The 25681-nt window shown below is 39.7% G+C and overlaps 2 protein-coding genes across 3 annotated transcripts; both read left to right on the top strand.

The window, feature by feature from the left end:
* Nucleotides 1-818: 818 nt before the first annotated feature.
* On the top strand, nucleotides 819-11521 carry nup43 (nucleoporin 43). Its single transcript, XM_036582733.1, has 8 exons — nucleotides 819-1038; nucleotides 4248-4370; nucleotides 5212-5289; nucleotides 5789-5951; nucleotides 6753-6888; nucleotides 8750-8901; nucleotides 9082-9198; nucleotides 11184-11521. The coding sequence occupies exons 1-8, from the start codon at nucleotides 919-921 to the stop codon at nucleotides 11408-11410; spliced, it is 1116 nt and encodes a 371-aa protein (XP_036438626.1). The 5' UTR covers nucleotides 819-918; the 3' UTR covers nucleotides 11411-11521.
* Nucleotides 11522-15382: 3861 nt separating this feature from the next.
* lats1 (large tumor suppressor kinase 1) lies at nucleotides 15383-24600 on the top strand. Of its 2 annotated transcripts, XM_036582385.1 has the most exons (8): nucleotides 15383-15582; nucleotides 16750-17218; nucleotides 17850-18000; nucleotides 18262-19742; nucleotides 20568-21150; nucleotides 21287-21469; nucleotides 22045-22151; nucleotides 23403-24600. In XM_036582385.1, exons 2-8 carry the CDS (start codon nucleotides 16868-16870, stop codon nucleotides 23892-23894), a joined length of 3348 nt encoding a protein of 1115 aa, XP_036438278.1. In that variant the 5' UTR covers nucleotides 15383-15582; nucleotides 16750-16867; the 3' UTR covers nucleotides 23895-24600. The 2 variants fall into 2 exon arrangements, with proteins under 2 accessions (XP_036438278.1, XP_036438279.1); XM_036582386.1 differs by lacking the exons at nucleotides 21287-21469; nucleotides 22045-22151; nucleotides 23403-24600 and adding an exon at nucleotides 19913-19975 and having other exon boundaries at nucleotides 20568-20957.
* The last annotated feature ends 1081 nt before the right edge of the window (nucleotides 24601-25681 follow it).

Raw genomic sequence — 25681 nt, 5'->3', positions numbered from 1 at the left:
CCTGGCATTCACCAAACCCAGACTCATCCATCAGACTGCCAGATAGAGAAGTGTAATTCATCACTCCACAGAATGCGTTTCCACTGCTCCAGAGACCAGTGGCAGCACTTTACCCCACTCCCCCCGACTCTTGGCATATATATTTATTTATCAATAGACTAAACAATATTGTCATGTTTTGTAACACATTTTGAAATAAACTGTTCTCAGCACACGTTGGATTTTTAAACATTTATTTTTAAATGCACAAGTGCAAAGATTGTCTGTTTGGAAAAAAACTAAAAAGTTTTCTCGAAATAACTTTAAGTAACAAGCTTATGTGATTGCCAAGAAGCACTGATAGGCCTATTGCAGGTTGGGCTGACTGCAGGCCATACAATACTGCATAACATGTATATATATATACATACATACATATATATACATATATATATATATATATATATATATATATATATATATATATATTCGTGATGTCTCAAAAAAGGCATATCCTGTTTCCTGTTCAAACGGAGCTGAATCATCTCATAAATTAATTAGTTTTACTGTTGTGTTTGGGTGCTGTGCTGGACACCGGCCCTCCAGGACCGGAGCTGTGCACCCCTGTTCTAACGGATAAAGTGAGGTTGGCAAAGGGTCATTTTAAAAAGAATCATGGCTAATTTTGATGCCTAAAACCATACATACATTATAAGTGAACCTCAGCGGGGAAATAAAATACAGGAAATAATACGGAAAATAGCTGAAGCGTCAAACGCTTTCACAGCTTTTTGGCTGCGCACGGTTTGTCTCAGCGGAGCCGCCGTAGTTGAGCGGAAAAGGAGGAGCTGGCGGGACACGGGAAATTTGGAGCTCATGTGTGAAGTGAACTCGGTTTAAACAGCATAAAACAGATAAAACTGGGGCCAACAAACAGTCATGGAGTGCATTAACGCGAAGTACGTGTCTCAGAAGATCAGTAAAACGCGCTGGAGGCCTGTACCGGCGGCGTCCCTGCAGCAGCCCCGCTCATTCGCCACCGGCTCCTGGGACAACGAGGTACAGACACGGACACAGAGATACACACTGAAATAAACACAGAGATACACACTGAAATAAACACAGAGATACACACTGAAATACACACAGAGATACACACTGAAATAAACACAGATACACACTGAAATACACACAGAGATACACACAGAGATACACACTGAAATACACACAGAGATAAACACAGAGATACACACTGAAATAAACAGATACACAGAGATAAACACAGATACACACTGAAATAAACAGAGATACACACTGAAATAAACAGATACACACTGAGATAAACACAGATACACACTGAAATAAACACAGATACACACTGAAATAAACACAGATGCACACAGAGATACACACAGAGATACACACTGAAATAAACACAGATACACACAGAGATACACACTGAAATAAACACTGAAATAAACACAGAGATACACACAGAGATACACACTGAAATAAACACAGATACACACTGAAATAAACAGATACACACTGAAATACACACAGAGATACAGAGATACACACTGAAATAAACACAGAGATACACACAGAGATACACACAGAGATACACACTGAAATAAACACAGAGATACACACAGAGATACACACTGAAATAAACAGATACACACTGAAATAAACACAGAGATACACACTGAAATAAACACTGAAATAAACACAGAGATACACACTGAAATAAACACAGAGATACACCCTGAAATAAACACTGAACTCGTCTCAAAATGCAGCTGTTTATAAGTCTACCTTCTAAACAAAAGTGAATAAAAATATACAGCCACTGAGGAAAAGTTTATAGCCTTTTAGTAAATCATTATAATGAGAAAGTTTTTCGTGATCATGACATAGCGTCTCATTATTATTACTTATGAAATCAAAATGAGATTCATAATTGTCATTCATAAATATCATACTTATGGCATAATATCTCATAATAGTGACATAGTGCCTTATAATTAGAGGAAAACTTTCTCATTTCAGGAAAGTCATGAATATAAGCTGCTAAGTCGTAATTATGAGATTGAATCTCTTTGTTACGAGATAGCAAGTCAAAATTATGAGATGCCATGTCATAATTATGAGATACTAAATCATAATTACGAAAAACACGTTATTTCCATCGTTATGACTGATATATATGTATATTTTTATTCCAGTGGTGGAGACAGGCTTCCATTACTTTCATGACTGCTGGTGCTAAACGGCATGGCTAAAATTCAGCATCACGATAATTTGCAAATATGTCACGGTTGCACGATACTGTGGTGATACTTAAGTTTATATCGGTAAAGTTAATGAAATCCAGCTTCCTGATTTCAAAGAATCAAAGAATGTATTACAAATTTACTATCCTGTTTTGATTAGACTGATTTGTTCTGTTTTGCCTCACTTAAAGAGAAACTTCTGCTGAGAAACTTTTTTCAAAATTACCACATGATTAAATGGTTACGATCTAAACAAAGTCATTCAGGGTGGTTTGATGTGCAGACTCAAATTCGAAGAAACGTGCCAAGTCAGAATTCAGACTGATACAAACCAAAGGTGGTGATGTCTGCAACAAAAATATAGTCATTTTAACCTCTTATTCACCAGGGTATATTTTGGTTTGTCCTTCTGAATTTACATGACCAAATCGTAAGGCAAATTATTCAGTAACTGCATGAAATAAATGTAAATTTTTATTTTATTTTTTAAAGCTCCCCTCAAATTAGCAGAACATGTGTTTTATGATCATACACATATTGCTATATGCTTACAGTTTACTGCTGAAAGCCAAAATCTTAGGTGCTCTTTGTATTATTTCATAAAAAGCATTTTTACAGAGCAGATCACTGAAGAGACACCATCTATTTATAGTTTATAACCCAGATTTGTGGAAAAATGGGTCGACTTTCAGCAGACAAAAAATTGTGAGTTCAGCTTCTTTTATTATAAGGGTTTAAAATTACATTACATCTATTTGACTGGAAAGAAGACAGTTACAGCTCTCACACGACACCCACCTTTTAAATGTAGCTTATGAAATATGAAAGTTATGAAGAATATGACAAAGTGCATTTTGGAACCACCGGTGATCCCATGGAGTTAAAAAGGTTAAGTACTATTTAAAAGCATTACTGAACCTACATGTATCTGGGTCTTTATGTGTTAAGTTGAAATAACGTGATAGTGGTGAACATGGGGAAAGAACTTTTAAAAACAGGGACTAATTTACCTGCATGTATATCTCCATCAGAAATGACTTTTAAAAACTGCATTTTAGGCCAAAAGACTATATCAAAACTATCGTAAAACAACATCTCGGGCATCAGACAGTGAATTTGGAACTGTTTCCTGTAATGATTTTCTGAGAGGTAGCATTTTGAGCCATTATATTTTAGACACTGGTTCCTGTCACCACTGCTGTGAACAATTCTGAGTCACTAAGTTTTTCTAGAATGGAGCATTTCACATCAAAGTGAATGAGTTTGATTACACCATAACGATTGAGTTTTGTAGAAATTCAGTGGAAGTCTCTTTTAATGCGTGTAAAAGTCACCACACAGAAAGTTTTTACATGAGAAGGTCACTAATATGCTGTCTGATGTCCGAAACACTATTTTATCATAGTTTTTGGCCTAAAACACTTTTTTTGTTTTTAAATCATTCATGGTGGAGAGAAGTATTGAAAGGCAAAATAGTTCTGAAAGAATAGAAAAGATTATTATTTTCAGATTTTCTATTATTTTACCATCATTAACATTACATATAAAAACTTAAGGACTTGTCTAGGTCCACAAGTTAGCTTGTATAATAAATAAAATAGCTATATTTTGTGTTTGAGAAAATTCCATTAAGTTTTCCTTCAAAATGACACCAGGAGACCTTACACAGTCCTTTCTGCTAACCAGACAGAATCCACATTCCCAGAGAGGAAACTTGCTATTCACTTAGGATTTTTTGTATTTTAAACTTGTTTTAAAATTGTCTAAAGCACCGAGCAAATGACACACATTGCAGTTTTTTATTATCCGTCAATATTGCTAAAAATAAAAATAACTATTGTTATGTGACATCAGTACCGGTATACTGAGTAAAGACCACCTAGCACTAGTTTTAACAGTACCACCATAGCCACATACTTATATTAAACAAAAATCAAAGCACGTTTTGTCTGCTCCTTTGTATAATGTGCTGTTTTACTGTTGTGTTGTCAGGCTAATCAGGTTTGCGTCTGGCGTGTGGGGGAGACTGGAATGATTGGTGAAGATGATGAGCTGGAGGGAGATCCACAGTTGCTGTGCGAGTGTAAACATGGAGGAGACGTTCTGGACATGCAGGTGGGACCGGCTCATGAAAATCTATGTCTGGCATGGTTATCACTTTTTTACAGACTTACCGGGCAGAATGCAGGTTTTCTAGTCCTACACTGATGCCTTTCAGTGAAATACTTAATATCTGCAAAGCACTTATAGGCTTAATAAGGGCAGTTTTTGATAGTTTTTGTCTTTTAAAGTCTTAAACCATAAGGGCCCGTATGTGACTGCACACTTGAGCTAATCACTCGGTCCCACTTTATATTAAGTGTCTCTAATAACTATGTAGTTACATGTGAACAACATATGCAACAACAATGTAGCTGCCAATGATTTATATGTATATGTGATAGTATAGCAGATGTCCCCTCATCTTAAAATGAAACTTTTATGACATGAAATGTGTTGCATTTCCCCCAAAGTAATGTCTATATTATCACTCCATTATTACACAGTACCTACATACCAACTACACAGGAACTGTCCACTTATTTTAAAGTGTAACTTTAACACTACACTACAGGAAAGTTCCTGTGTAGAAGATACGCTTGATTAATTACATTAAGCAAGTTGATACACATGTGTAATTACATAGGCTGTACTTCTTTAATCCGTCTGTAATGCTGACTAAATCATCAGTATTTACATTGTTGTTGCATATGGTATTCATGTGTAACTACACAGTTATTAGAAACACTTTATATAAAGTGGGACCAATCACTCTTATAACTAGATAACGCGCCTATTAGTTTTATAGTAGTTACTGAATTATAATTCCAAATACTAATAGCTAAATAACAAGCCGATGTTTCCATAGTTTAATGTACTGTTGATTACTTGCCTAACCGTTTCATATCTTCTTCAGTTTCTGGATCAAGACAGGCTAGTCACAGCATCTTCAACAGGGGCAGTGACTATCTATAAACTTCATGCCGACAACCAGGTATGAACAATTTCTGCAGTCTGTTAATGATCAGGCACACAGCTCTGCTTTAATATGCGTCTCTAAGTCAGCTACATATGCGATTGACTGTCAAGGTATTGGTTTTAAATGCTTAGGACTTCAGGAGCTTAACTGAAGGCCTAACATGTCTTATTAACCACTGACATAATTAGGAAATGACAGTAGAATCAGTCAGTCATCTATCTATCTATCTATCTATCTATCTATCTATCTATCTCTCTCTCTCTCTCTCTCTCTATATATATATATATATATATATATTTATATATATATATATATTTATTTATATATATATATATTTATTTATTTTTATGACCAATATTAATCCTTCAAAATCACTTGGAATAATACCTCTTTACATTAACATACATCAAAAGTTAAAACATTTTTCGATTTCTCCTGTAAAGTTTACAATTTTTATTTGAACTATGATGTTATGTGTATATGTATCTGTGAGAGTGTTTTCTGTGCTCTGCAGACTCTGTCTGTGGCTCACGCGTGGGACAAAGCGCATCACTATCAGCGTGCCAGCGCCCCATGCACAGGAGTCGTGTGCAGTAGTCCAGATGTGGTGTCAGTAGGTGAAGACGGGCGAGTCATTCTCTACAAAGCTGACCAGAGAGGAGTCGTGCGTGTCATCGGTCAGTATTATACAGCAGCCACACCTATGCTGCCCCTTCAACCTAATTTTTTATAGTGTAATTTAGATGTGGAGGGTCACAAATAGGCATGTAAATCTCCCTCATAATAATTTTTGTTTCAAAATACGATGCAATGCATCATGAAACCTTTTTTACTGTAGTTTGGTTTGACTTAATTATTTTGGCATGATTCAGAATTCAGAAAGAAACGTGACTGCAGGAAGTATGTATATAGTATTGAAATATAGACAAGAAAAATAATACAGTCAGCATTTGAAAACAGCCTGGTTATTTTATTTTAGCCAACAAATGAATGCATGCTTTATTGATTGTTATTATAATTGATACAGTCAGTCCTGTTCAAAATTGGCTGCTGTAGAATCATCACCTTTTTATACCTTTTTACTGCTAGGGAAATCTCTAACCAGTAATTCTGCTAGATAACAGTGTCTCGTAGTGATTCTGTTTGCCGGAATGGTTAAAATTGTTGTAATTGGTTGTTTAATGTTGCGCAAAACCTACACTGTGTCATCCCTCATTAGTCAAACATATATAAGCTTTAACAGCCATTTGACATGCTCAGGTTTTACACTCAAATCTTACTTCTCTTCTCCTCCAGCACTCATAAAGGCAGTTTTTAAACACAGCTCATATAAAGTAAAAGCCTGGGTTGGAATTGTCAAATCAGCAGAACAGTGGTAGAGTTCTGTGGAGAATATCTAGTTTTCTTTATATACTGTCACAGTGAGAGAGTTATGCCTGGTTTTTGAAATGTTTGCACAATGCCTTTTTTCCCCACAGAAAATGCAGACAGCAGCACAATCCACGCAGTGACTTTTCTTCGGACGACTGAAGTGCTGACAGTAAACTCCATTGGGCAGCTGAAGCTCTGGGACTTCAGGCAGCAGAGCAGTGTGCCTGCACAGATCCTCTCTCTGTGAGATTCACTCACACAGCACAAAGCAACACACCAGTAGTATACTGTTTCCCTAATGTTTCAGGAGAGACACTGCAACTCAAATAGCACTTGAAAAACAACTTGCTGTTTGGTATTAAAGCTATACTATTTAAGGTTTTATTAAGAAAGCATTGCATCAAGTATTCTATACATTGTTTTAAGAAGTTGAAACCCAGTTGAGTTTGAACACAAAGATTTTGAAAGGGCTGAGTGGATCACAGGTGACCCACACACAACCAAGCTTTTAAGATGAACTTCTGCTGATAACATCCCTCTGTTAAAAGAGAACTCCACTGATTTGTAATACATTTCTGCATATTTCAGTTCAGACATGTAACCAAAGAGAGTGGTTTAATGTGAAATGATGCATTTTAGAGACATTTACCAACTTACCTTTCTGGATTTCTTTACTATGGTAGGTTTGCTATGTCTGCAATGCAAATATAGCCATTTTATTTACTATTGAGAACCACCAGTGAACCTACACATGTCTTTTATATGTAATGTTGGTGATGTAAAATAGTGATAAATCTAAAAACGTTTTCTCTAGCGACTGTTTTACCCCACAGTGCCCTTCATGATAGGTTTTATAAAATACATTTCAGGCCAAAACCTTCTCAAAAAGCATTGTAAAACAAGGTCTCAGACATCAGTTAGCCCAGAGCCATTTCATGCAACTTTCTGTGATGTAGCTTTTAGAGGCACTAAATGCTTTGGACATCTGGTTCCTATCTCCTCCACTGTGATCACTTCCAGAGCATTTCACATCAAATGACTCTGGTGACTTTGTGTACATCATTTATTAGTCTTCTTTTATTGACTGTCCTGTGTGGTACCCTTTAAACTTAAAATGAAAGAGCTACTCAGCCACACAGCTCCAAACAACTCTCCACGGCAGGAGTAGTATGCTAAAATTAGCCTCACTGCTTCTTTTTATACTTTTTAGGTGTAGTTCTTAATATTTGAACTCACTTGACACTAAGTTATCTGAATTAGTGTTCTTGCATATCTCTCATACCACAAGATGAAGCATCTTAACTTGTGCCATTTTTTTTAAATTAAATGTGAAGAAACCATTTAGTACTTCAAAATGAAAGTCTCAGGTTTGATGACCATTTTGCTTTACATTTAGAGATTTACATATGCAATATTTAGCCTTCTCTTTCAGTTTTGTAGTAACTTAATTTCCAGTTTTCCCCCTTATGCTTTTACGTTGGTCCGGCGCGGCAATGCATCAGATCCGACATTTGTTTTCTTTGGGAAGCGTTGTGTCCATCACACATGGCCGTTTAGTGCATGATGGGTGCATGATAATTGTTGTATAAAGATGATTGTTACACCACTGGAATCTGGCCTATGGTTATTGAACTATTAATTATTTATGATGTGTTTTAAAAATTAAAGCATTGTTGACATACAGTTCTACGCAAAAGTTTGGGCGCCCCTGGTCAAATTAAGTGTGGAAGAAGAACATAAATTGTGGCCTGCACAGACATTATGGTGCATTTCACATTTTATGTCAGTAAGTTGAACAAAGCAAATAAATAGAAAATGTGCACTAAAATTAGCAGAAAAATGTTTATATTTAAGTGTGTTTCCTGTAGAGGACGTGTTAATGGATTTTTCACTTAGAAAATCAACAAAAGTTGTCATTTGACCAGGGGCGACCAAACATTTGCATACAACTGTAACCCATATGCAGCCAACTGAAGATGGCATTCACTTATATTGGCGCACCAGACTAACGTGACCACAGCGTCACTTTTCTCCAGTGTAATAATTGTGGCTTTAGTTAGTTGGTTCTGGTTGTAGATGTTAGTAACCTGTTTTGTCTCTGCAGCACTGGGGACAGAGTGCCCCTGCATTGCGTGGACAGGCACCCGAACCAGCAGCATATAGTGGCCACTGGAGGCCAGGATGGCATGCTGTGTATCTGGGACGTGAGGCAGGGCAACATGCCCTTCTCTCTCATGGAGGCCCACTCTGCTGAAAGTGAGTGTCTGATCTGTTAGAGTGAAAATGTGCTATGCCTTTATATTCATTTATTTACTTCATGAAAAGAATTTTCACTTATTTATGCATCAAGGTGTGTAAACTACATTTTGTCTTGTTTTTCTTATTGTTTATTGTTAATGAATCATGTCAGTAATATTGCCTTTTTTCTTCCTGTAGTGTGGGAGGTCCATTTTCACCCGTCAAACCCCGACCACTTGTTCACTTGTTCAGAAGACGGCTCTCTGCTGCACTGGGAGACCTCCTCTGGGTCAGACACACCGTCTTTCCTGCAGGGTAAGCAGAATAAGGGGAAATTCCACCAATTTTACTAAATCATTTCGAAAAAAGTATAATCATTTTCGTGTACTAACCAAAATGACCAGTGAACCTACTTGTGTTTTTATGGGTAATATTTACAACGTTGAAAGTGGTAAATCTGAAAAAATATTTTTTCTTTTGGGATTTTTTTTTCTGTGTGTGCCTCTCTTCCATTAAAAATATGTTTTAGGCCCAAACTTCCTCTCAAAACTATCGTAAAGCAATGTGTCCAATGTGTTTCTAACCATTTTGTGTAATCAGTTTCTGTATTGTAGCTTTTAGGGAAATTAAATTCTTTAGGCCAGCAGTTCTCAGGCTTTAATGTAGTAATGGCCCCCTTTGTGCATTTAGTAATGTAGTAATAGCCCCCTTTGTGCATTTAGTAATGTAGTAATGGCCCCCTTTGTGCATAGTAAGTGCCGCTGCGACAAGGATCGTGTCTTATCTGAACCTTTCTGGCTTTCTCTGCAGCTGTTACTAAGTTACATATACAGTAGTCCAGTTCTGTGGAATTACAGATAAGTGGGTGCGGTGTGGTCATGAAGTGTGATTTCATTTTAATAACATTTAATGACATAATAATAATAAGTACCACTGTTTAAAATATGAGGCAGATTTGTCAGAAGAATTAGTGATTTAAAAAAAAAAATAACTTACTAAGTAGAAATACAACTTCTGAGATTTTTCTAGGACCCCTTTAGCACTCCCTTGGGCCTCCCAAGGGTCCATGGCCCCCAGTTAGAGAACCACTACTTTAGATGTCTGGTTCCTATCACCACCACTGTAAACAATACTGACTCGGTTAAGGTTCTCTAGAATGACTTTGTTTACATCTTAACTATTTAATTATGCAGAAATTTTGGAACAGTGGTGGAGTTCCCCTTAAAGCCCTAATATTTGACATATAAGCAGTATAATTTGTAGTCCAAGTTACAAAAAAGTAGCCTTTTAATGAAACTGGCAGTATACTGTATGCACACCATTAGCAAATGTCTGAGCAGACTATGCTTCTTTTTAAATCTTTGTTTTAGCTACACTACAGTCTGCATTGTGTAAGATTATTTTGTTAAAATTGAAATAAGTAGCATTACTCAGTCAGGGTAGATTTTGGGTTGTGTCAGATTTTGCATGAGTTTTTTGGATGACGTCATAACGTCACACATACAAGCTTAGAAAAGAAGGTCAGTGTTTAAATGCAAAATCAACATTATACTGATGAAAATAAGATGACAATAGTACATATTTCACTTACATCTTCAGAAGACAAATCCTTCACCAAGTTTTGCCAGAGTTTCACTTTGAATGCTCTTTCAACACGCTTGCAATCCTTCATCCTCTCAGGGAAGACGGTCAGAAGCCCAGCCCATGTCACAAAATGTTCTTCTGCACGATGTGTCATTACACATTTCCACCAGAGAGGTCTCCAAATCCCCAGTGTGTGGCTTTAATGCTCATCAAATGTCTTTCTGGCTATGAAGAGCAGGTTTTGCCTAAATAATGATTTGAGATTTTTGTTAAAAGCACATATTGAATCTTCGCTGGCCAAAGGCGGATTGAAACACCGGAATGGTTTGAGTGCTGCTCTCACAACAGAGCAATGAAATATGTGGGCTTTGCCATTATTCCCAATTAACGGGCTTTCATCAGTTGGTCTTAGTGTTAGCAGTTTTGGCAGTGAAAAATGCCAATATCCACTCTGTAATATAACATGCTCCTTTTGGAAAAGTTAGATGTTGCCAGACTTTTGACAGAGTACTGCATAAAAAGCTTCCCTGAGATTGTGGACTGTAGTGCAGGTGCTGTTCTCGTGGGGTTTTGAGGTGGCTTGTTTAGTGTCTTAAAAAATATCTGACTATCAGTCTCAGATCAACATAATTTCTCTCATTATTTCTCTCTCTCTCTCTCTCTCTCTCTCTCTCTGTCTCTCTCTCTCTCTCTCTCTCTCTCTCTCTCTCTTTCAGGGCGCAACACCAGCATTATGTCCCGCAGCGCCGCAGCTCCAGCGGGCGGAAACCAGTCCCTTATCAGTGCCTGGCTCAATGGAGACTCCAGCAAGGGCAGGCTGGAGACCACTCACATGCTGCCCAGCCAGACACTGTCCGTCAACAGCCTGGATGTGCTTGGACAGTGCTTAGTGTGCGGCACTGATGGAGAGGCGGTTTACATAAACAGACGGGTCCCTGTGTGACGTTAAATGGTTTGGGTAATAGTGACGATTTGCTCTTTTCACCATCACTTTTCATTTGTTTGTTACTTTTTTGTGTTTTTTTCTGGTTAATGCACTTAGAAAAATAAAACAGTGATCTTTCTAATTGTGTGTGAGTGTGTGCACTGATATGAACTGTAGTTTATGTTAAATACCTTGTATTTTAATACTGTCTGAACAAAACCTCATATCTCAGTTTTTGTTGTTTTTTTTTTTCTTTTAAGTTTTTTTTTCTTAAGTGCTGCTGTTTACACTGTCAAATTTCATGATGAGCAGCCCAACAGATATACTCCAATATGACTTAGAATAAAATCTTGTTTTATTAACTTATGCTAAAGTTAAGGATTTTTTAGCTTCTCATGAGATATGAGGTTCTGTTCTGACTGCAGCGATATGACAGTTGTCAATTCGTCTATAAGTGTTGTGTCAGAAATGGCCAAAATAATTTGTTATAATGAATTTAAAACTTAAGTCCAGTCATCTTGACTGAAGACTATTACAGATGAATCTGAAAAATACTAGACCTTAAGTCAAGACATCTGGACTTTGCAAAAGAGACAAATTTTACAAAAATTTCAATTTTTTGTGTATTTCAATCATTGAAATATAAACAAAGTAGTTTTAGAGTGTTTTGATGTGAAATGATTTATTGTAGAGAAATTCAACAGCAAAGATTTTCCTTTTTAGTCTCTTTAGTGGTGATGGGATCCAGGGGTCATAATGTCTTCACTGCAAATATGTAGTAAATATAAATTTAGTTATGATCATATGATAATATGGCCAGTGAACGTGTCTTCATAGTTTTTATATGTGATGTTGATGATGCTAAAATAGTGGTAAATCTGAAAAGATCAATTTCTTTTGATGCTATTTTGCCTCACAACGTCCTGCATATACCTCTCTGCCATGAACAGATACATTTCAAGCCAAAACCCTCTCAAAACTCAAACATCATAAAAGCAAACATTCTAAAACAATGTCTCAGGCATCAGGCAGCGCATTTGTAACAATTTTGTGTAATAACTTATTGTGAAGGAGCTTTTAGAAGCATTAAATGTTTCGGTTGTCTGGTTCCTATCACCACCAATGTGATCAATTCTGACTCTAAATTTGCTCTGGAACAGAGCATTTCATGTCAAACCACTCTGAATGACTTTGTTTGCATCTTAACAATTATATAGATATTTTGATAGATCAGTGCAATTCGCCTTTAATGACTGAAAACATTCACAGACACTAATACCATTAACATCCTTATCCTTAACATTACTAGTAGACAGCTGAATCTAGATTGCATGATAGGTCTGGTAACTAATTTAAGTGTAGTCTTGAACTACTTCAATTACTACACATTTGAATGTAGAATATTAATGGTTACATAACCAGTAGTAGCCATATCAAGGTAACTGGACTGGTGATAATCTGGTTATACCAAAGGTCCCAGAAGCAGGCCAATAGAACTACTTAAATACTACAGTAGTATTGCATAGAACTGCAGTTTAACTGGCCAAAATGAAATATTTAACCATTACTTTACGTGTTACAAACATGTATACTTGCCACTTACAGTGGTGCCACAAAAGTCTAGAGAGAGAAATTTATTGGTTTAAAGACTGAAAACCCCCTTCTGATGCTATTTCCTGAAAGTGTGAGGGACTTCTGAAAAACTACAAACCCCTTGTGGCAGATTGATGAAAATGGGTTGTTTGAATGTTTTGCCACTAGCTGGCAAACACAGAAGGAAGCTGCATAGCTACTTCAAGTGAAGCCAAATATCACATCAGTATCTATAGCCTCTTTATCAGTCAATTCCTTCATCACTGTGGGGGAAACCCAGCAGCTGTGTAATGTATTTGTGTAATGCATGCTGGGTATTGTAGTGGGAGACTGATAAAAACACAAAAACGATTTACAAAATCTTGAATTCTGTTAAACGGATGAGGCTGAGGGATGCAGTGCTGCAGAAAATTACATACATGACAATTAACATTACATGCTATTTCCCAGAATGCACCTTTATTATATCCAGTATCTGTCAGCACAGGAAGTGATGTTTGTAAGACTATAGTCTCTTCTTTTGTGGATTCTTTTCATCTAAAACAAGGTGGTAAGTGTTAAAAGTGAGAGATGTGACTCATCGCAAAGCAGTCCAGATGATGTCCCCAACTTGCAGGGATGGATTACTGACTAGGCCTCTGTCCAGGAGTTGAAGCCACCACAAGGCTTGGGGCGGCTCAGCTATTACTGCAGAGGTAAACATTAGATGAAAAATAGGCCTTGGATATGTAAAAAGAACTAAAGCAGTTGAATACATGAAGAAATGTGTTGTATTATGTGTCAAATATTGTTGACTGATACTGTCTACAATTCAGATGGGATGCGTCCAACTTTCTATTTGTGAAGGAATACTTCCATTTTTGGAAGCTCAGCTTGGCTTGGAAGAAAAAGAGAAGAAATCTTACACAAAAATATTGAAATACACAAAAAATATTACAATGCAGTCATAATAGGATATTGCTATGAAAGCTCATTTTCAGCACTAGAAAACATATCGCCACATTGTAAGTCATAATAATGAGAAAGTCTTCCATTATTATAACTTAGTATCATAATTATTGCATAGCATCTCATTATTTTGACACAGAATGTCATAATAATGACTGTCTCATAATAATGAGAAAATTTACCCAATTATGAGAAAATGTCATAATTATGAGACACTAAGTGCTAATGATGACATAGTCATTATTATAGGATGCTAAGTCACAATTATGAGAAAGTTGTTCATAATTATGAGATAGTAAGTCATAATTATGCCACTAAATCATTATTATGGGATGCTAAGTCATAATTATGAGAAAATAAATCACAATTATGAGATACTAAGTCATAATTATGACATAAGCCATTATTATGGGATGCTAAGTCATAATTATGAGAAAGTAAGTCACAATTATGAGATACTAAGTCATAATTATGAAATAGTAAGTCATTATTATGACATAGTAAGTCATTATTATGGGATGCTAAGTCATAATTATAACATAGTAAATCATTATTATGGGATGCTAAGTCATGATTATGAGAGTAAGTCACAATTATGAGATACTAAGTCATAATTATGACACACTAAGTCATTATTGTGGGATGCTAAGTCATAATTATGAGATACTAAATCATAATTCTGAAATAGTAAGTCATTATTATGGGATGCTAAGTCATGATTATGAGAGTAAGTCACAATTATGAGATACTAAGTCATAATTATGACACACTAAGTCATTATTGTGGGATGCTAAGTCATAATTATGAGATACTAAATCATAATTCTGAAATAGTAAGTCATTATTATGGGATGCTAAGTCATAATTATGAGATTTAATAAAAAATGTAATAATAATTTATGAAAAACTCATTATTATGGCTTACTAAATGTTTTCTTTATGTTCAGTGGCAGAAATTCACTTCCATAATATTGCACACGTTTTTTAATACCAAAAAATAAGTAAACATAATTTCCAACGTTACTCAAAGTGGAGACAGAACGTGAATGTTGTTTAATCTCCCTTATCACGTGTTTTTATTATTTTTATTATTATTTATAGGGGTTATTGTTGGAGTATTGTTGACCCCCAACGCCCCCTCCCCCGTAACATAACATGCATAATACATAATATAATTAAGCACAAAAAAGTGTTACTAAATGTGAAAGACTAATAATTTAACTGAGTAAAAAGTAGCGTTTCTTTTCTCATTAACACACTACAGTAGAAGCATTAATAGAAGTATTATCATTTGAATACACTGTAATGCATGTAAACAACTCAGTTTACAGTTATTTCTCTGTAATTATTCCGTTTATTGCTCCAAACATTTAGTAAATATGAGCAAACGAGACGTTTGAGAAGCTGCAGCAGCGCGTCGTATTCAGCTTTCTGGAAAACAGAGCCGAGTCTTCACACATCCGGGCATCACAGCACTGACAGACTCGGAGTGCCAAGGCGACGGTGTCAATACAAAAGCGAAGTCGTTAGCAAGCTAGCCGAGCTCCGCGGACTCGTTTCCTCCGTCTTTTGGTTTTCCTTTTAGTTTCTCAAACCTTTACCGCGCGTTAAACTTCAGGCGCGACCAAGATGGATATTCTTTAGTCGAGGGTGAGTAACTTTAACGCTCTCCTGTGCGTCGAGGCTAACGGCTAAGCTAACCTGGGTAGCATTAGCTAACGAGTTTGAATAGTTCACTTTTAGGCCTCGCTATCAACAGGTTTGAGGTCCTCTGGAAATAAACACAACCTTTTATCAGTACCACAGTCCGAGACGTAATGTGTAATAGTGTAGGCTTCAAAGGTGATAGAATAAGCTCGGTGTTACAGCGGTTACGTTAAATAGTGAAGCTGTGTAACTCGGTAAGCTAACGTTAATTCAGAGTAAGTTAGTTAAGCAAGCTAGGTTGGCTAACTTCGCTGTTCTGCATAAAGAGCCTGTTAGGAGTCAGTGTTACACACTGGATAACTCGTTGTCTAGTTCTGTATCTCCCTAAACGTCTGTACATTTCACTTGCGGTCTTAATTTATCCAGTTTGGTTTATTGCTGGAGCATTCGGCATCTAATCTTTACTGTCTGCCTAATCATGTAGCTAATTCAACCTGCTCTATTGATCTAGAATTGATATTAAAGTCCTTAACCTAGCTTTAAATCTATAAAATGGGTTTGGTGTTTTCCTGTCTGTCAGATAGTATTTCAAATGGGATCTTAAGGAAATCAGGTCCTTCATAGACTTCATAGAGAAAAACACAAGTGGCGAAGCAGCTTTGTTTATATGCTTCAAAGGTTTGGAGTTATTCGCTGTTCAGATTCGTCAGAAAACGTATTCGAGCAGTTTTGTTGTTATTTCGTTTATACCTGTTCGCAGGCTTTTTGTGAAGCACATTGAGCTGTGTTTGTATGCCTGAAAGGTGCTATAAAAAGTAAACATTATTATTATTATTATTATTATTATCATTATTTTTAAGATTTCCAGACATTTTTCTTGTTTCACCATAAATGAACAAACTGCTGACAGCAGGGCAGAGCTTACGTATTGTATCCACCTGCACAAATACATTCCAGCGAAGTTTACATTGCAAAACATTTAAAAGATTAGATAACGTGCAGGTTTTGCGTGGACGGCTTGTGGAAAGCGGGCACTTCTGATAAGTCCAGATATTACAGCTTCTTCATTTTGTAGCTCTAAGTGTCAGGTTGGGATGGCATAACGTCACTTCTTAAATTATTATTTGGAAGAGTTTAATTAGTGTCACTAGTTTTCACCTCCTCTGACAGGCATATTGTCATCGCTCTGGTATGCAGGTGAAACCTACTTGTCATTAACTCTGACAGTGTCACTGTGCTCCCTGCAAACCTCGTTCACCTCCGTGATTGGCAAGATACATGGTTTTTCATGAAGAGAGGCGAGAAACCCGAAGGATACAGGCAGATGCGGCCCAAGACGTTTCCCGCAAGCAACTACAGTGGCAACAGTCAGCAGATGTTGCAGGAGATCCGGGAGAGCCTGCGAAACCTCTCCCGGCCCTCTGATGCTGCCAAAGTGGAAACTGGTGGCGGCAAGAGCCTGCCGGAGGACTTGCGGCAGCAAGGCCGGAGCACCAACCCCAAAAACCCCTACCACAAAGCCCTGCAGGAGATTCGCAAATCATTGCTGCCGTTTGCCAACGAGCCCACCTGCAGTGGTCGCACACCTGAGGTCAACACGCAGATGCTTCAGGAGCTGTTGGCTGCAGGCTTTGAAGAGGTAAGAGAACTGTCCAAATACAGCACAGAATTTTCCCAAATTTATTAATGTCTGTATCTCTTTGTGATGAATGAGTGCATGTTTTTTTAAACAGTAATGTAAACACATGGGCTTTATGTTGACCAAAATAAGAACGTTCCCTTGTCAGGTGATCATTTTGCATAGTTTAGGTATGACAACAATGGTATGTGGCCAGACAAGTTTTAGCTGTAGTACAGGGCTCAGTGCAACACTGCTGACTTGTTTTCAACCACAGGTATGTGTTCTATGTCCTTTTTGTTTTCTTAGAAATCAGTATTCTCTTGGAGACAACAGTGCAGTAATGTTTCGCATTGGAGGAATAGTTCTGTAATGACAGCATGTTGTACTGCCTGTTTAGGGCCTGTGAGAGACTCTCATTATACTGAAAGCTACACAGCATGCTGAGATAATGTAATGCAACAAAGCAAACTTGTGTTTGAATTCCATATGTAAAATAGTCAGGTTCACTACTAGCCGGCTTGTGCAGTTTTATTTTGTGTATGTGTGTAAGTGGTTGGCCAGAGAACTAAATGAAGTTGATGGGCATGTTTGATGGCGATTGATTTGCAAAATGCTTGCCTGTTTTAAAGCTGTGTGTATGTGTGTGTAGGAAATGGTGATCTGTGCTCTGAAGCACACCAACAATCGCAGTGTGGGGGCAGCTATAGAATACATCAGTAAGATGAGCTACCAGGACCCGGTGAGAGAGCAGATGGCAGCTGCAGCAGCACGTCCAGCTAACGCAGCTATCAAAGCAACTGGTGGGTGCAGCTCTCCTGGGGGACCCATGTCCACATTTTGGTCCATTTAGAGAATGAGTGCTTCTTTTTACTACATGCCTGCATTTACGGAGATGGAAATTTTCATTGGGGCAGTAGTTTGAAATGGGAAATGGTGCTGATATAAGTGCTGATTACTAATGTCACATAAATTTGAAATAGACTGCTTTAATTCTGCTCATGTTGTCATCTCTCTCATAGTATTGTTTCAAGGCATCAATAGTGTGTGTGTTTCCTGCGCAGGCCCCTCTCACATCCAACAGCCCGTTTTGCGGAGGCCAAGCTGGAAAGGCTCCAAGGAATCTCTGGCTCCACAGTGGCATGGCGCTCTGATGTCCGACGGCATCATGTACCGATCAAACAGCCCTGGCCCTCAGGCCGACTTACCCCGTCCTTCCACCTACCCCCAGAGCCATGCGCCTGGGGTTAGCAGTCAGCGGGTGAACCCTCCCCTTCCTCCTCAGGTGCGTAGCGTCACCCCTCCCCCCTCCTCCTGGGAATCGAACCCCGCCACCAAGCGCTATTCTGGAAACATGGACTACCTCGGGCCGCGCATTTCCCCAGTCCCACAGGGGCCATGGCCTGATGGTTTTTCGAACGCTCCAGCCCAGGCCCAGAGGGGCATCAGCCCGGTGCCTGTGGGCCGCCAGCCCATTATCATGCAGGGCTCTGGGGGAAACAAGTTCAGCTTTCCCCCTGCCTGGCCCCAGAATGGCTCAGCGCAGGCAGATTACATGAGCATGGCGGGTGGCGGCAGGCAGCCTCCTCCTCCGTACCCACTGGGTCAAGCGAACAGGCACAGTCCCACAGCCCAGCAGATGCAGGCCGGCGGCCCTGCGCCTTCTCCCCCCTACTCCAACGGAGGCAACCTGCCTCCATCCATGCTGGTGCCTAACCGTAACAGCCATAACTTGGACATGTACCTTGGGGTAATGCCCCAGCCCAGGCCATCACAACAGCAGCCTGGCTCCTCCCCTGGAAACAGCAGTAACCAGGAAGTCCCTCCCCCTTCTTGGCCTCACAGCATCCCAGCACGCTCCAACTCATTCACTAACACTCCAACGGGTGGACGCCAGGGCCCGCCCGCTCCCAGCTCCCAGCCCTCCGCTACCACCGTCACTGCCATCACACAGGCACCCATTCTGCAGCCAGTGAAGAGCATGCGGGTACAAAAACCTGAACTTCACACAGCTGTGGCCCCAACACACCCACCATGGCTCCAGCAACAACAGCAGCAGCCACCTCCTCCTCCCTCTCCATTTCAGGAGGCTTCTGTGCCCGGGCCTGCTGTGCCCCAGATACCAGCTGTGTCTGAGGTGCCGAGCTACCAGGGTCCTCCACCTCCTTACCCCAAGCACCTCTTGCAGCAGCAGCAACAACAGCAGCTATCTGCTCCATGTCCAGCTTACGAGTCCAACCCCAACGGCAGGAAGGAAGATGAGGGTGGTGAGGATGATACGGACAATGCCAGCACCTGCTCCAGTGAGCGTGCCGAGGGCTCTGAGACGGCCGTGAGCACAGAGCGGGAGAAGAAGCAGATCACTACATCTCCGGTACCAGTGCGGAAGAACAAACGTGACGAGGAGCGTCGAGGAGAAGGCAGGGTGCAGCTGTATTCACCACAGGCCTTTAAGTTTTTCATGGAGCAGCATGTGGAGAACATTTTGAAGAATCACCAGCAAAGAATCAGGCGCAAGAAACAGCTGGAGAGTGAGATGCAACGGGTTAGTGTCCTGTCTATTTCTGAGTTCGCCGTCTGTCGCTTTCTTTCTTGGTATTTACTTCTTTCCATCCCTCTTTTTTCTGTCATGCTGTCAATGGGAGGTTCTCCTCCACTGTGATATTTTTCTTTGCTCCTAGCCCTGTCTTTTCTCTCTTCCTCTCTCTGTGGCAGCTGGTTTTCAGGGTATAAAGGTTTCTCCTGGCAGCTGAATAGTCCGCACACACAGCTGACAAAGTAAGGCACTGTTAATCGAAAAGTGGTGACCAAACAGCATGTGAAAATCTGTCCTAACATAAAAACACACAGAACTTACTGGGTTTTCCTGTAGAATGTATGTGAGATGCATGGTTGCATGCTTTGCTCCAGCTAAATACCAGTGGCTGCTGCCTATTATTTTTCTTGTGTATGGAGTACTTCACATAAAAATGGTACTGATTTTTTTTTTGTTTTTTATCTGTGAGGAAAAAAAAACAATGTAATGAGAAGTGTACAAGTGAAGACCGGTTAGCATACTGCTAATTGTTCCTCTCCAGCTCTCATCCATATTTTTAGGTGAAGTATTCTTATGCACTGCACTTTGGTGACATGTACTTCAAAATTTGATTTTGTTTGTTGTAAACGTCAGTATAACGAGGATTACTCCCTGTGAAGGTGTATTGTGATGTTGTACAGGTTGGTTGAGTATATCCAAATGATGCTACTGATAATTTTAATGAGTAATGAATGTGAATTTTGAATGTGCCGTGTGTTGTAATAATTTGCTGGTTCTTCAGGTGGGTGGCTGACTGTTATAAAGCTTTGAGTAATTTAAATATCGTCTCTACAGGTGGGTCTGTCTGAGGATGCCCAAGAACAGATGCGCATGATGCTCTCTCAGAAAGAGTCCAACTACATCCGCCTCAAACGTGCCAAGATGGACAAGTGTATGTTTGAGAAGATAAAAACACTGGGCGTGGGAGCATTTGGCGAGGTCTGTCTGGCACGGAAGGTGGACACTGGTGCACTCTATGCTATGAAAACCCTGCGTAAGAAGGACGTGCTTCTGAGGAACCAGGTGGCCCATGTGAAAGCCGAGAGAGACATCTTAGCTGAAGCGGACAACGAATGGGTGGTCAAGCTCTACTACTCATTCCAGGACAAGGACAGCCTATACTTTGTCATGGACTACATCCCTGGCGGCGACATGATGAGCCTGTTAATCCGGCTGGGCATTTTTGGTGAGGAGCTGGCGCAGTTTTACATTGCTGAACTTACCTGCGCTGTAGAGAGCGTACACAAGATGGGCTTCATCCACCGTGACATCAAGCCAGACAACATCTTAATAGACCGTGACGGGCACATTAAGCTCACCGACTTCGGCTTGTGCACGGGGTTCCGCTGGACACACGACTCAAAGTACTACCAGAGTGGTGAGTATTTTGAACATGTTGGGTTTGTGGGATCCACACAAATGATATGTTTAGGTTCTCATCCATTCTTAAAAAGTGTACTTAACATAGGCTGCTGTGGCTTATAGTGAATGCTTACTGTCTGACTCTTTCTCAGGTGATCATGTGCGACAGGACAGTATGGATTTCAGTAAGGAGTGGGAAGATCCTGCAAACTGTCGCTGTGGCGACCGTCTCAAGCCACTGGAACGGCGGGCTGCTAGGCAACACCAGCGCTGCCTGGCCCATTCGCTAGTGGGCACACCAAACTACATCGCCCCAGAGGTGCTGCTACGGACAGGTACCCTACCATACGCTCAGTACACTCACTCATTTACACACTTCACTCAGTACACAGAGTATTTCTTACGCCAGTGGCAGCAAAGAGTAACTTTTACAGTGTGTTTAAAGTGATATTGTGCTGGTTTGAAATGGCCTTTATGCTGCAGTGCTTTGCATGGCTGCGGTCTCTCCCACAACTGCATTTATGCCTGTATTGCAGAATGTCAGATGATAATATTCAGTTAAGGATTTAAAGGGCAATGTGTGTCTCATTTCCAGAATTTCAGTTCATATGGATTGCTAGTTACCTATGTTTTCAAGCAAATATCTAAATCTGAGAATTGCAAAATAAATGTGCTGTAGTTACACCTAAACATTTCCATACAAGCCAAGCAAACGGTAAGATACCTTGAAAAACACTGGGATCTTGAATCCATTTGTCATTGACATTCTGAAGTTTATTCAGAAACATGCTGAACAGAAGGTAAAGAAAGCCCAGGCTGTCAAGGGTAAACAGATATGCATCAGTTAATATGTCCTTACATGAAACTCTTCTCTGTTAGCTGACTTGTGTCTGTGTTTGTGCTATGGCAGGCTACACACAGCTGTGTGACTGGTGGAGCGTGGGGGTGATTCTGTATGAGATGCTGGTTGGCCAGCCTCCTTTCCTGGCTACAACTCCACTGGAGACCCAGATGAAGGTGAGTAAAAATCTCCTACACAAGATTTTGGAAAATGTAATGCAACTGGACAATATAGTAGATATGTTATGATGTTTTCAAACTCTAGTCTTTTTGTACGTTACATCTTCAAACACACCTGATTCATCTCCAGTAAACCTGAATATTTAGGGTGTTGGAGTAATGATTACAGTACTGTGTAAAAGTCAGAGACCACCACTTTATTTATTTAATTTCCAGTCAAAACAGCCATTAAGTACAAGTTATTCATTTTTTGTGAGGAAAAAAACAGGAAACATATTTAACACACATAAACATAAGTTTCAAAACCAAGTCCATCATCGAATCTATCAGTGATTAATTTGTCCACTTTTTACTTTTACTACCTCTTTTTCCACTTTAACTGTTCCATCGTTCAAATCTTAAAACCGAGTAGTTCCAGCTGTGTACTCCCAACAAAAGCTCTTCCTAAATGTGTCACTGACATTGTTACCCTTCAGAGAGACACTGACTTTCACGCAAGGAGCTCCCCAAGCACACTTTAACTGCCTCGCAAATTTCTTTCTCATGCATCTAAAGTGGCTAAAGGTGTTATTTCTGAGATTACACATTAGATAATCCACCTTTACAAGGAAGGAGGAAGCACCAAATCTGTCACCATCAGATAAACAGTACTTAAAGCTGTTATCTTTCAGAGATAGCAGAAAATCAAGCTATATTCTTGTTTCAGATCTAAAAAAATCCACCGGTGTTTCTATGTGTCCTTTGACTGTGAGAAGACTTAATGCTTTGGGTCTGAAAAGTTTAACTGTCAAAAAGCCCTTGCTGAGAAAAGAAAACAGACTAAAAAAAGAAGATTTGAACTAGAACAGAACAGGATATCTGAGATAAGGACTGACGAGTCTAAATTTGTCATTGGGATTACTTGAGTTGTGTGAAGCAGAAAATGCAACCAACCTCTTAGACTGAATTTAAATATTCAGTCTTAGATATCCCTGCAGATTTCTTTTAAAAACGCAAAGCAAGTCTCCCAAGAAAATGGATGCTGGAATAAAGGCAAACAAAATTTTGAGAAAAACGTCATGTTTAGTTTTTGAGGCTTCTGCTTTTTCTGATACTGAAAAATTAATACTTTGTACTTAATGGCTGTTTTGTTTGGAAGTTTCATAAAGGGGAAGGGTGGTCTCTGACTTTTGCACAGTACTGTAACGAAGTTTGTTGTAATGTTTTCATTGCCTGTGGTATATATGTTTGTGTGTGTGTCTCTCTCAGGTTATAAACTGGCAGACAGCGCTGCATATCCCACCGCAGGCCAAGCTGAGTCCAGAGGCATCAGACCTGATCGTGAAGCTGTGCCGCGGGCCGGAGGACCGGCTGGGGAAGAACGGCGCAGACGAGATCAAGGCGCACCCCTTCTTCAAAACCATCGACTTCTCCATCGACCTGCGGCAGCAACCCGCACCCTACATCCCCAAAATCACGCACTGCACAGACACGTCAAACTTCGACCCCGTCGACCCAGATAAGCTCTGGAGCGATGACGATGGTAACCATAACGACACGCTGAATGGCTGGTTCAAGAACGGCAAGCACCCGGAGCACGCCTTCTACGAGTTCACCTTCCGGCGCTTCTTTGACGACAACGGCCATCCATACAGCTGCCCCAAACCCATCGACGAGGGTTACGACGAGCAGGGGGAGGAGCCTGAAAACCCGATCCAGGTGCATGGGGCGGGGCAGGGGCGGGACCTGGTCTACGTTTAGTTGACTTTATTCTGCAACAAAAGGCAGACACTGCACATCATCTGGCTGTGGGAAGAATGAGTGAGTGAGTGTGTGTTCAGCCTCCCACTCATTTGTTGGTACGGTTTTTAAGTCTGCTTTTACACTACATATGGGTGTGTATAATTTGTTCGTCGTTCAAATCGCACTCTTTTTATCAGTGCAGTCTGAACTAATGAGAATTTAATGATACTTCGGACGGTCTGTATTTTTCGAACACGCTTCCGAGTCATTTTAAGCCTTAATTTATTTAAACCATTGTAAAACGAGGACACTAGTGGAAACGAATAGTTCGATTATGCCTTCTTCACAAATGACATGTTAATTTATGATTGAGTAGGTGTCTTTCTCGCTCTGATCTGGCCTTGAGTGGGCTGTGCAGGGATTGGTCGATTTTATTAACTCTGTATTGCTGTGCCTTTTATTTTACACTCTTTCACCAAAAACATGAGGGGAAGTAGCATCTTTAGCCAGTTGATTGAACTGACAGCTAGTATGAGCAACTGATAGAGAAAATTGTGTGAATTGTATTATTAGCCTTCTGTGTATTTTCTAATTTATACACTCAGAAATGTATTTATAAATTATGCAGTGTACATTTTTGTACATTTTGGTTTTGTTTTTCATTCTCAATTCTGTTGGTGTAGGAAATAAACCCAAGGGCAAGCTCCCTTCCTCTCTTTCTTCACCAGGCCTTTTGTCTTTTTTTCTGCCTTTTTTTTTCTTTGTTTCTAGCCTTTATACACACATTCTAGCCTAAAATAGCAAACGGTGACTAGAAATTCTATCTTTTCAGAGTCTTCTGGGAGTAAGATCTGTTTGGGCCCAAGTTTCTCTTTTAGCTCAGTGGTCCCAGAACCCCTAACATATCCGATTTGGCTCAGTAACTCTCTGAGTTTAGTGAGTGGAACAGTGAAGAAACTGAACCTTGCGGTGTCGTTTGAGGAACACGGTTAAATAAACCAAGTCATTTCTCTGGGGGCCACAGCAGTCAACGCCACAAGGACAAATACCACAGTTCATATTGTTATGGGAGCTGTCAAAATTCATATGGGTTATTTTAGTTGAAGGTTGTATGAATAAGACAATGGTGATTACAGACGGGGTTGGCAACCCAGTATCCCTCAGCGTAGACAAGGGCACACAAACACAAGTAAAAATGTGCCTGGCTTTTCTCTCCAACAGCTTTTTGTAGACTTTTTTTTTTTTCCACTATGACTACAAAACCTGGTAAAACATTGTTCATTGCAAAGATCAGTATTCAGCCTCAATTCATAGAAATCTATGCTGGACTCTTCATTATGTACACCTGCTTTGTATTGATACTCATAGTCTGTTATCATGTCAACTTACTATACAGGTGCACTTTGTAGTTCTGTACATACAGACTGTCGTCCATATGTTTTGTCTGCATACTTTGTTTGCCTTTCTTTACCCATCATCCTCAGTGGTCAGGACCACCACTGAGCAGAGTATTGTTTGGGTGGTGGATCATTTTCAGCACTGCAGTATCCAATGGTAGTAAAATATCCAGCCAACCTTGTCCTGTGGCCAGAAACTGACCACTGATGACGGACTACAGGATGACTAACGCAAACTGTGCAGCAACAGATGAACTTTACACCTACAAGGTGGACAGTGAGTGGACAAAGTGTTTAAAATCTCCAGCAGCACTGCAGTGTCTGATGCACTCGTACCACCACAACACCCAGTTGCACAATTTGGTGTTTTTCTTGCTCTAACACAGCCCAAGAAGGACTTCCCACAAC

This window comes from Colossoma macropomum, unplaced genomic scaffold, assembly GCF_904425465.1.
Source record: "Colossoma macropomum unplaced genomic scaffold, Colossoma_macropomum, whole genome shotgun sequence".
NCBI classification, from domain to species: Eukaryota; Metazoa; Chordata; class Actinopteri; order Characiformes; family Serrasalmidae; genus Colossoma; species Colossoma macropomum.
Note: the sequence above shows the minus strand (reverse complement) of the source record. Positions and strands in the feature narration are given on the sequence as shown.

Bases quoted from the DNA above. Each gene is read 5' to 3' on its own strand.
- lats1 (XM_036582385.1), top strand. From the start codon at position 16,868: ATGAAGAGAGGCGAGAAACCCGAAGGATACAGGCAGATGCGGCCCAAG. The intron at 18,001-18,261 runs GTGGGTGCAGCT...TTTCCTGCGCAG, and splicing joins CGCAGCTATCAAAGCAACTG to GCCCCTCTCACATCCAACAG. The intron at 22,152-23,402 runs GTGAGTAAAAAT...TGTCTCTCTCAG, and splicing joins CACTGGAGACCCAGATGAAG to GTTATAAACTGGCAGACAGC.
- nup43 (XM_036582733.1), top strand. From the start codon at position 919: ATGGAGTGCATTAACGCGAAGTACGTGTCTCAGAAGATCAGTAAAACG. The intron at 6,889-8,749 runs GTGAGATTCACT...TTGTCTCTGCAG, and splicing joins CCTGCACAGATCCTCTCTCT to CACTGGGGACAGAGTGCCCC. The intron at 8,902-9,081 runs GTGAGTGTCTGA...TTCTTCCTGTAG, and splicing joins GGAGGCCCACTCTGCTGAAA to TGTGGGAGGTCCATTTTCAC.